This window comes from Octopus bimaculoides, chromosome 12 (assembly GCF_046866305.1).
Source record: "Octopus bimaculoides isolate indiv1 chromosome 12, ASM4686630v1, whole genome shotgun sequence".
Lineage (NCBI taxonomy): Eukaryota > Metazoa > Mollusca > Cephalopoda > Octopoda > Octopodidae > Octopus > Octopus bimaculoides.
The window spans coordinates 63,308,387-63,320,886 of record NC_142939.1 but is presented as its reverse complement, the minus strand read 5'-3'; the positions used below and the strand labels follow the sequence as shown (position 1 = coordinate 63,320,886).

The 12,500-nt window shown below is 36.9% G+C and overlaps 1 protein-coding gene across 3 annotated transcripts in view; it reads right to left on the bottom strand.

Annotated features, from left to right (window-relative positions):
- Positions 1-2: 2 nt before the first annotated feature.
- LOC106867565 (acetylcholine receptor subunit beta-like 1) overlaps positions 3-12,500 on the bottom strand; it is a 341,431-nt gene continuing 328,933 nt past the window's right edge. For all 3 annotated transcript variants that reach the window (XM_052972219.2, XM_052972220.2, XM_014912475.3), the window contains 3 exons: positions 8,143-8,252; positions 4,288-5,284; positions 3-457 (listed from right to left, as the gene is read on the bottom strand). In XM_052972219.2, coding sequence (XP_052828179.1) covers positions 272-457; positions 4,288-5,284; positions 8,143-8,252 — 1,293 coding nt within the window. In that variant the 3' untranslated portion in view covers positions 3-271. The remainder of the gene's footprint in view (positions 458-4,287; positions 5,285-8,142; positions 8,253-12,500) is intronic.

Here is a 12,500-nt window from a genome sequence, read left to right as displayed (position 1 = left end):
TATTAATAATTAATTAAAACAATGGAAGTTATTGTTTTTGCTTGTATTATATCTAGCATCATCATCATCAACACTCTTCACCAATCCTTAACAGACTTTTCTTCTACTTATAAATTTCTTTCCTTTTTTATTTATATATTATTCTTTTTGGTTTTTCCTGTTCTGTTTTTCTGTTTTCCTCATCTTTTTTGAAATTCTTTTTTCCTCTCTCTCTCTGCGCATTTCTTGGTTTTTTTTTTTTTATTCCACACTGCTTTGTTTTTTGTCTTCTTCATGCAGGAGTGTTCATTGCATTTTCTTTCATGATCGCTTTGATGATGGCGTCTTGATCAACATACTCAAATATGTGTGGAGCATTCATTAGAATGCCAACAGTTCCACCAAATGTCACTGCTAAAAAGATATATAATAGCAGACGATCCAAGACCATGGCAATGTACTTCCAGTCGTCTAATACCTGAAAGATAAATGGGAAACAGAAAGTAAGAATGAGAAAATGACTTACATATATATATATATATATATATATATATAAAGGCAATAATTTAGCTCGGGATTGGCAAGACTTAAAAAAATATACAAAACAGTGAAAAGGATACAGTGAACTTGCCATAAGGAGTGGAATATCCAACATTTCAGATTCAAACCTTTGTCAGGAGGAGGAGAAAAAAGTCAAACAGAATTTACATCCTCTAAGCTTGAAAAACTTGCTACAACTCAAGCTGAGAGGATGTAAACTCTGTTTGACTTCTTTCTCTTTTTCTTCTCTTTTTCTCTGCCCTCTGACAAAGTATTGAATCCGAAACGTTGGATATGCCACTCCTCATGGCAAGTTCACTGGAAAAAATATATATATTTGCATTGAGACCCACTTCCCATCGCCAACCGGTGGTTGTCACACGCTGATGACGGGTCAATACCCAGAAACTCGGGTCTGTATGTATCACATCAGGCTGGAGATGGGAACGATGACTTCCCTTTGCAAATACTGAGAGGGCACAGAAAGCGTGTCAATAGCCAGCTGGAGGAGATGTCTTCCTGGGGCTACAAGCTACAGTAGCATTGACCCTTAAGGGTTAGCCACATTTAGGTGGCAAATATACTTCACCATATATATATATATATATATATATATATATACACGCACACAAACACATACTCAATTATATGACACAGGCATGCCTCAACTAGTGTGAAGATATGTAGCTTGGTTGTTAGGGTATTTGGTTCACAATCATAAGGTCATGAGTTCAATTCCCAACTTAGCATTGTGTCCTTGAGCAAGACACTTTATTTCCCATTGTTCTCATCCACTCAGCTGGCAAAAAAGAATTGTCCCTGCATTTCAAAGAGGCCAGCTTTGTCACACTCTGTGCCACACTGAGTTTCCTTATGAACTAAGTTAAGGGTACATGTGTCTGTGGAGTGCTCAGCCATTTACATGTTAATTTGATGAGCAGGCTGTTCCTTTGAGTGGTGGATCAACTGGAACCCTTGTCATTGTAACTGATAAAGTGCCATCTTGACTACCATTGGTAATTTTAGAAATTCTATTGTCTCCTTTAATAAATGATTTGTATATATTCTCACAAGTCTTTTATTTGATTTTCCAATATAGTATGCATGCTTTGGTATTTTTATAATGTCTATGCTATTAGACATATTCCTTAAGACTGACACAGAGTTAGATAAATCAACTGATTTTTCTATTAATTAAAAAAAAAGACAATGTAAAATCACAAAAGATGGGACTCAAAACAACATAAATTGCGGTAACGAACGATTGACTGAATGAACACACATACATAATATTAATAAACTTCAGAAAATATATCAAGGTATATTCTTTATAAAACATACAGGGGTTTCATTAAATTAACTGTTCATTGTAGCATTACATAATCCTATTAAAAACTTCCTCAGTGTTAAGCAAAAAATACAAAAACTGGTGATAAGTGCTCTATATATATATATATATATATATATATATATATATCATCATCATCGTTTAACATTCACTTTCCATGCTAGCATGGGTTGGACGATTTGACTGAGGACTGGTGAACCAGATGGCTACACCAGGCTCCAATCTGGTTTGGCAGAGTTTCTACAGCTGGATGCCCTTCCTAACGCCAACCACTCAGAGAGTGTAGTGGGTGCTTTTACGTGCCACCAGCACGAAGGCCAGTCAGGAGATACTGGCAACGGCCACGTTCAAAATGGTGTATTTTACGTGCCACCTGCACAAGAGCCAGTCCAGCGGTACTGGCAACGAACTCGCTCGAATGTCTTTTCACGTTCCACTGGTAATGGTCACGCTTAAATGGTGCTATTTACATATATATATATATATATATATATATATATATATATATATATATATATACACACACACATATATATATATATATATATACATATATATGCAAATTATCTACAACATCTGTGAAAAGGCTGAACCCAGAGCATAATGTAGTAGGACAGAGGCAAACAGAGCACCACCCTTGCATATAAAATATACACATTATCAAGGGACAGAATTCATAAAACTAGTCTGCGAGTATAAAGTGTAGTAATATAAGTGATTACTAATCAAAGATTGCCTTTTGATCTGATGTTTTATCTTTCACTCGTTTAACTCTGTTGTGATCATTGTTGAAGTATCACCACTGGTGTTGCAATACCTCTGCTGATCCTTTTTTAATTGATGTTTTATAAATGAGAGAAGCTTATGTGTATAACAGAATCAAATTGTAAACAGGTAAACAACTGGTAAAGGTTACATTATGACATTTATATATTTAAACATGACAGTTGAGTTGCTGCAGGAGTACAGATCATAAGAAGGAAGGAAGGAAGCAATAAGCAGCTATTTCAAAAAGAGATGTGCAGATGGTGCATTTTCCTGCAAATCATCAGCAACAATCAGTAATGTAGCAACGTATTCCATGTTTCACAAGGGAAGAAAATGAAATTTGTGATAATCATAAAAAGAGAAATCACACAGTGTATGTATACAAACTTAGCCCTTCATCAGTTGTCAACCAAATATCATCACAATTTTGACATATTTTGACAATATTGTTCAATTTGGAAGTGTCATTAACAGAAGCTGCCATGGTATAAAAAGCAAGATATGATAGGCAAACAAGATTAGAAGACATAAGACAAGTACAATAATACATTCACACACACACACACATATATCCTTTCTATTAAAGGCACAAACGAGGGTCTATTGTGGAAGATATTACACATAACTGATACTTATCTCATCAACCCTGAAGGGTTGAAAAGCAAAGTTAACCTTAATAGAATTTGAACTTAGAAGGTAAAGACAGACAAAATGAGCTAAGCATTTCACCTGGCATGCTAACAATTCTGCCAGCTAAACTTATATATGCGTGTGTGTGTGTGTCTGTTCTCCTTTTCAACTTTGCACAACCCTGTTAAGTTCATTTGATAGCTGCAAAGTTCTTTGTTGTATTTGTGGTATATGATAATTATTATATTTTTCTTCAGCTGTAAATAGCCGTAAAGCTTCATACTGTTATATACACATAATTCTTTCTCTTTTGTATTTATATAATGCCTTGTTTGTTTCTGTATTAGTATATATTTGCTAGCCTTTTCCCAGTAGCTCAATAATGGCACTGGTGCCTCCAAGATTGAGTGGTCTCAACGGTAATGGCTCAAAACCCCTATGATATTTTGGGTCATTGACTAATGAGGAAAACTCAGCTGTGAATATTCCATGTAGCGTATCTTTGTCTATATTTCCCATCCGTTAAGTTTTGCATCTTGTTTCCTGTTTGCTCTTCTTACGTCTAACTTTTCTCCTTGTGTTCTGTTTTTCTCCTTGTGTTAATATATATCATTTAATGTATATAGTATAATGATATGAGCTGCTAACAGTTTCTTACATTGGAGACAAAAAGCATGTTGTGAAAACCTGCTTAGACCCATGTCTCCAATGCAAGAAACTTCTTACTGGATGGAGTAGGTTTTTTTGTTAATCTTACATTAATGAAACACTAAACTATAAATAGTTGTATATATATATATCTATATATATATATATATATGTATATATAAAGAGAGAGATAGAAAGATAGACAGACAGACAAACAAACACAGACATACATCGATGAATAGATAAATATGAATATAAACAGATATTTGTTATAAACATATATATAGACAGATAGGTATGTATATACATACTTCAGATAAAATCATTATGAAAATGAAAAAAAAAAATAGTAATGAGTATGAGAAAGTACTCACAGATTCATACTCATCTTCATTTTTTAAATGCTGTGTAATAAACTTAACAGCCTCTGATGCACGTATAATGTGTGGTGTCATCGAAAATTGTTCAACATTATCAGGCTCTCTCCGGATATAATCTGTGGAGGTAGATTTGGAGTTGAGCTTGCAGTTTGGGTGATGAATTTCGTGCAACTCCAGTAAATCTGCACGTCTTGCTGCTGCAGCAGAGTAATGTCGAGGCTGCTCAGGAACGGTCACCTCTTCCACCTGAGGTTGACTCTTCTTTTTATTTTGCCAGCGCTCATCGTGGTCTGGCCGTTCCATGAATAAAATTTTTGGAAGATAATAAAGAAAGACAACACGTATCCAGGTTGGCATTTTGTGCGTGCGTGGTGTGCGGTAATTTCTGTTTATAATGATAACGGTTAGAACGATGGCAAAAATATTCATGATGAAAGTGAAAAGGAGATACTTGGCAATAAGAGGAATAGTCAGAGAAGGGGGTAAAATTTTGGAAACCAGCAGTAAAAATACAACCAGGGCCAGTAAAATGGATATACAAAGTGTCATCTTTTCTCCAGCGTCTGCAGGAAGTGCAAACACACATACACTCACAAAAGATATAAGAACGCAGGGTATGATCAAGTTGACAGTATAGAACAATGTCTTTCGGCGAAGAACCAAAGTGAACACAACTAAGGTCTTTTTCACACCAGTCTCCTTCTCAGTGATAGTCCTCACTTCACCAGGGCAGTCAACAATATCCCAGGTACCGCTGGCGAGGTAATCCGTAAAATCCAGTTTGTCACCCTGCTTCCATATAAATGTCAACTGGTCTCCATTGAACGTCCATGAACCAAACTTCATCTCACAGCTTTGCTGATCAAATGGAAAATATTCTACATCTATTGTGCAAGAACTTTGGTAAATAGCGGGAGGAATCCAAGTTACATTGCTGTCTTTTACAATTACAGCATTTGGTTTGTATGAAACTTCATAGTTGCCATCAGCACTGCAAGACAAGAAAGAAATAGAAACAGTGGCATTTTTAATAAGAAACAATATATCTTTTAAAACAAGTGTATGAAGACTTAAATGAATGGATAATGTCTGTGATAGATTCTTCAGAAGATCATTGTGCCTAAATTCTTGGATATTAGCAGGAAAACATGGAATGTATGGAAAGAGAGAGAAGCAAAGTAAGAAAGGGAGAAAAGGTAAGTAGATAGACAGATAGATGTATGTTGTTGAAATAATCAATGTAAAAAAAAAAAAAACATCAAATATCAAATGATTTTTTTATATAAAAGAAGCAAAAGATAACATTATGGAATTTTATAGTTAATTATGCATTTGTCTTGAATTTTACTGTACGCCCTTTTTTTCACAAAGTTACTTCATGAAATTTGAGTAAATTTCACCAGACTTTTGGAACAAATTTGCTAACAACAACAATGACAAAAATCGTCATTGGTGTTTCTAAAACTGGAAAAACTCACTAGAATTTGAATGAAAATCCATACTTTAGTCCCTATTCTTTCCTTAGATGACACAAAAAAAACCATTTATTTTCTTTCAAAATAAAATTTTCAAACTACATGACTGTGTGACCAAGGCACAGCACCAGGACATATTTTGGCAGAGAGGATTTGAAGAAGGAACAAAATGGTATGAATATCAACCAGATATTGTCACAGAGAATAACCAGTATAAAATTTCATGGGGTTTTGATATATAGACTGATCGTAAAATTCATACCTGATGACCAGATGTTATGGCTCTGGACAAGAGGAAGAGAGAGTGTATCAACAGAGATGTGGCTCTATCTGCAGACATGAATGTAGCAGTCAAAGAACAGGAGGAAATAAGAAAATACCAGGATTCAGTTAGGGAAATATAAAGACTATGGAAGATTTCTACAAAAGTAATCCCAGTTGCCATAGGAGCCCTAAGTACTTATTGAGAGATTCAGAAATCTGCTCTTCTGGGAACATAAAAGGATTGGAAGAAAGAGCCTCGATACATAAGGAAACTGGTTGTGACCAAGTATCAAAGACATTGGTTCCGAATATGGCACATTAGTGGCACACCATGAATAATAATAATGCTTGACAGGTCTTATTCTATTGAAGTTAGAAGGTTGAGAGATAAAGATGCACTTGGAATGCTTTCAGCTCAGAAAGGAGAAAGCCAGAACACCTACACAGCAGTATACACACACTCATATATTCACTTTGACAACATGCTACACAGGTATACACACTACACACACACACACACACATGCAGTTTTGTATATTACCTCCCTTGACTTGATGAAACACACACAAACACACATATGCATACAACACAAGTACTCTTCCATACATTATCTCCCTTGATAGTACAAACACTCTTTTGAATGAAAAACACCATTCTTTACTACTTAAATTTGTCCTTCATCTTTCACTACCTTGTGAAAGACAGCAGGATTTGAAAACAGTGATAATGTTGGAATGCTTACACTACATACTATATGAACTTGTATGCCAGACAATTCAATATTCACCATGCAGTATTTATTATCAAATATTGCTTTCATAGATCTCACTTTCTTTCTTCTCTTCTCCTTTTTTTCTTACTTTTACAGCTCAAAATATTGAGCTCACTTTTGTTTCTTCCATAAAGCATAAAATTAATTGCCTTGAACAGATATTTTCTTTCTTTGTTTTTATTGTTGTTTTTAATATTTATCTTTATGCTGTTTTGTACTAATTTTATACTGTTATATAATTCGTTTGAAGCAGTTTTTAATTGTTTTTTATTTTGCTTTTCTATGCTGTTTTTAAGTTTTAAATTCTACTTTAATGTCAGTTTTGTTTTATTTCATGTTATTTTTAATCTGGTTTTAATTCTGCTCTATTCTGTTTTCAGTTTGTTTTAAACTGTTTTCTAATTTTAGTATTTACTTTTATGCTGTTTCTAATTGTGTTTTCATGAGGTTTTAATGTTGTTTTAACTGGATTTCATGCTGTTTTTATGCTTATTTCAGTTCAATATTAATGCTGTTTCACCTATTTTATGCTGTTTTTAATTATATTTTATGCTACTTTATGCTATTTTAATACAGTTTTAATTCTATGCTTATCTGTTTTCAAATTTGTCTTCAGTTCTGCTTTAATACCATTTTTATGCTGTTATTAATTCCGCTTTATTACTGTTTTCAATTCTACTTCATGCTGTTTTATACTCTTTCAATGCAGTTTATAACTCTATGTTATATTGTTTTATTCTTTGTTTTCAGTTCAACTTTAATGCCATTTTATGCTGTTAGATAGCATCTTCATCTATTCAGTTCCAGACATCTTTAACCCATGCATGCCATCCATCTCAGGTGCAGGAATGGCTGTGTGGTAAGAAGCTTTCTTCTCAACCACATGGTCTTGGGTTCAGTCCTGCTGTGTGACAACTTGGGCAATTGTCTTCTACTATGGCCTTGTGAGTGGATTTGGTAGACAGAAACTGAAAGAAGCTTGTTGTATATGTGTGTGTGTGTGTTTTTGTCCCCCACCACTACTTGACAACAAGTGTTGGTGTGTTTACATACCCGTAACTTAGCGGTTTGGCAAAAGAGACCGATAGAATAAATACCAAGCTTAACAAAAAACTAAGTACTGGGGTCAATTTGTTTGACTAAAAAATTGTTCAATGCAGTACCCCAGCATGGCCACAGTCTAATTTCAGGAACAGATAAAAGAGAAAAGATATGGGGCAACAAATCAACTAACCCCTTAAAATTTCAAATACGATAAGTTACACGACCCACTTATATCGATGGTATCCCCATGCAAGAACATACGATAGTTAGCCAATGCCAGTCAGTTCTACTTACTTATTAAACAGTACCACATCTGGTGTCCATATAAGCTCAGGCCTGATACGGATACTGGAAATGTCACCATAATCTTTTGAATCCCATTGTAGCTGATAATCCGACCAGTACTGAAAAAGAGAGAGCGGGAGAGAAAACGAGGTAATTAGTGCATAATTAATTAACAATTTGTCATTTCTCAACAGAGTTTTTGGCGACAACAACTATGACAGGCTACGGGATTTTAAGTTAAAAGGGCGAGAGTTGGAGGATTTAATTAAATTTTAATTAAAATTAGTTTCATAATGATGAAGGGAATGAAGTACTGATTAGAAAAGTGATCAATTCTGGTTGAAATTACTCACTGCACCACACTTGCAGTATTGCACACCCCCACCTCAACCACTGCACTTACACAGCAATCTGCACTCATACTCAACGAGCCACACTCGGCTAACTCCAAAAGCAAATTCTTCGTTCCATGCACTCGACTTAAACTCTCCTTGCTGCACTCATGCTTCACTCCACTACATTCCACACTTACTCAAGCTAAACTTTCCTTATCACACTCACAGATCCTCCCACCAATTCACTCAATGTGGTCATCACCACCACCACCATCATCAGCATCATTATTGTCATCATCACCATTATTGTCACCATTGTCATTGTCCACATCATCATCATCTTCATAATCCTTTTCATCACCCTCATCAAACTTATCATCATCATCGTTGTTGTTGTTGTCATCGCCTTCAGTGTCATCATCATCCGCATCACTCAACATCATCATTTGAAATCTTCATCGTCATCACGATAAGCAGCATCATCAGTATCATCACCACCATCATAATCATCGTCATCACCATCATTACCATCATCACTGTCATCATCTCCCTCGTCATCACCACCATCATAATCATCATCGTCACCATCATTACCATCATCACTGTCATCATCTCCCTCGTCATCACCACCATCATCATCCACATGATGGCAATGGTAGTGGTGATGACGATGACGATGATGATCACCATGGTGACGATATGGCGATAATGATGATGGTGATGATGATGACATATACAAGATAAACTGCGGAAGATACTCAAGCTGTACATGTTTCAACAGCTGCTCATGTTATTGCTGCTGATGTTGCTGCAGCTGATGTTGTTGTTGTTGTTCAGGTAGTTTACTTGAAATAATGCTTTTCTTCTCCCCCCACCCCTTTCTCCTATTTGTTTTTTTTTGTTTATGTTGATCCCCCCCCCCCGCTTCCCTTTTTCTTATTTGAAAATTCATTTCGGGGGGGGGGGGGCTTTCTTTTTTTGTCTGTCGTTTGTCTTTTGTTGTTGTTGTTGTTGTTGTTGCAGTTGTTTGAGTCTGTCATCGTTTGTCCCCGTCCCCCGTCTCCTTCCTCCCTCCCTCCTTCCCTTCGTCACTCCTCACACTCCCCCCCCCCGCCATCCCTTTACAGTTTGCCAATTTCTCTCTACAGCAGCTAAAAACAGCCCATTTCTGCTGTTACCCTCAGATAGTGCATGATAGAAGAGGTGGAGTTGGGGGGAATAGACGGTGCCACACACAGTGTAGTGGTGGTGGTGACAGTAGAGATGAAATTATGTCGGCTGTGGGTGATGGTGGTGGTGACAGTGATGGTAGTGGGGAGGGAGGCAATGGTGGTGGTGGTGGTAGTAGTAGTAGTAATGATGGTGGTTGTGGTAGTAGTAGTAGTAATGATGGTGGTGGTAGCAATAACATGGTGGTGGTGGTGGTGGTGATAGCGGAAGTTGTGGTAGTGGTGTTGGTGGTAGTAATGGCAGTAATGGTGGTGTTGGTGGTAGCGGTGGTGCTGCTGCTGCTGGTAGCACTAGTGGTGATGGTGGTGGTGGTGGTGATAGTTACAGCAGTGATGGTGCAACATACACAACTGTTCAGTGGAGATCGTTATGGTGTGGTGTGCTGGCTGGTCGGCTGGTTGGTGTGCATGGTGCAGAGAGGTGCAACTAAATTTGTGTGTCTGTTCTAGGTTAGTAGGTAGTGAAATGAATAAGTCTACCTGTACACAGGTAATACACACACACACACGTATAATATAGAATTGCAGCCGATAGCATTACTGCAATGGGACTTAGCCATTAATCATCTGGTTCCAAACCAACACCAATGTTTGTATGTATGGATGTATCTGTGTATGTGTGTGTGTGCATGCATGCATGTATACACAGGGTGCAGTGAATATATTGTCATCTAAATTATGCAAAAATGAAAACAACACTGACATCTCATTTTAACAAATATATTGAAATACTAAAATTACATAAAAATATCTTGAAATACTAAAGAGTGAATTTATTCAATAAAATCGCCATTGGCTTCAACCATGGCCTTCAGAGGACTTTGAAATCTCCTGCAACTCTTCTGGATGGTCTCCTTGTTTAAGTTGGTGAATGCTGCCATAATCCCGCCTTCAGTTCATCTTAAGTGTTACAAGGAGTTATGTTGGTCTCTCACTCAACAGTTTTCACTTCCTCATAACTGGAATAATGTTTGCCTCTCAAACCCTCTTTCTTGGCACTGAAGAGATGATAGTCCAGTGATGAGGAAGTGAAAACTGTAGTGAAGAAGTGACTCAAAGAACAGTCAACAGAATTTTACGGAGCAGGGGCACATGCTCTCATTGGAAGGTGGAACATTGCTATTGACAGAAACGGTGACTATGTTGAGAAGTAGGGATGTGATCCACAGAGGACCAGCTTCATTTTGATGTATGATACATGTTCCTGTGTTGGAAATTATACCTGTCCTAAACAAAGTGGCATTACTTTTTGATTCACCCTCATATTTACGTGCTAGTGCCACGTAAAAAAGCACTGAATGCACTCTGTTGAGTGGTTGGTGTTAGGAAGGGCATCTAACCGTAAAATCCCTGCCAAAACAGACACAGTGGCCTGGGATAGTTTTTCTACTTGGCCAGCTCCTGTCAACTGTTCTACCCATGCATGCATGCATGGAAGACAGATGTTAAAAGATGATGATATATAGGTATATATACATATATCTAACTAACATATCTATATATAAAGACTTTCTCTATTCCCGAGCATTAAACTAATACATCCTTTTGTTGTTTACACCACCTGTCCTCGTCTGTTGTTGTTTTTTTCATAAATTCTCCCATATGTATATATATATATATGTATGTTGAGGCACAGGCTTGGTTGCATGGTAAGAACCTTATTTCCCAGCCAACATGGTTCTTGGTTCAATCCTCATAGTGAACTCTGTCATAGTACTTAGCCAATTTTAGCATCCTACATGTTAATGCACCTAGATTCTAATGAATCATCATCATCATCAATCCTATATCTAATCTACATGCACACACATACATATATGCATATGCCTGGATATGTGAATATAAATGTACTTATATATATGTGTATATATATGTGTGTGGGTTGTGTGTGTGTGTGTGAGAGAGAGAGAGAGAGAGAGAGAGAGAGAGAGAGAGAGAGAGAGAGAGAGAGAGAGAGAGAGAGAGAGCATACTCATATGTATGCAGAGGCAGGAGGGCAGGAAGCATAATTTAAGACAGCAATGGAATGTTGGCTTTTGAGGGTAGATAGGTAGGGCCTCTGGGTGATATTTAGTAGAATGGGGTGGAGAGAGAAGAGGGAGACTGGCAAGAGTGATATTCACACATAAACACACGTTTCCCTTTAATGTAAATGCATACATACACACATACATACACACACACATATATATTTGATACACATATATACTTACACACACACACACACATACATATAAGTTTGTTTTTATATATATCGTGGGTTATAAATAGAAGATAACCACACTTAATGTTATGTGGTATATACCACATCTTAAAATGACAACTTCTCTTAACAGCCTCCTTGACAGTTTCTAATCCTGGGCAGGAATTACAAAGCTCCCCTCCCCCAACACACACACACAAACGTGGGTCACATCATTAACTTTTGTAGTTCAGAGATTACTAGTTTCTTGAAGATGGCCCCAGATTGGGCTTCATGATCAGAAAAGCGAGGCACACCTCAACCACCAATGTGTAAATCTATAGCCAAGAAATAGATTCGTTCTCAGGGATTAGATGTCTATAAGGACATCCAAGATCATTCTGAAGGTCCAAGTGACATTCCTAAATGACATCCCTAGGGAGTGATGAGAACTCAAACTTGTTGAGTTCACTTGTTATGTATGTGATGTAGGCAGATATCAGGTGTTAGTTTAATATGGTGATGCAGGTCCAAAAAGAACCAGGAAAACTAGGATTCGGTTGAAGTGCTTCCTGAAGAAGCTTAAGCACTCTGAAAAATCACTCATGCTTTGATGGTTCT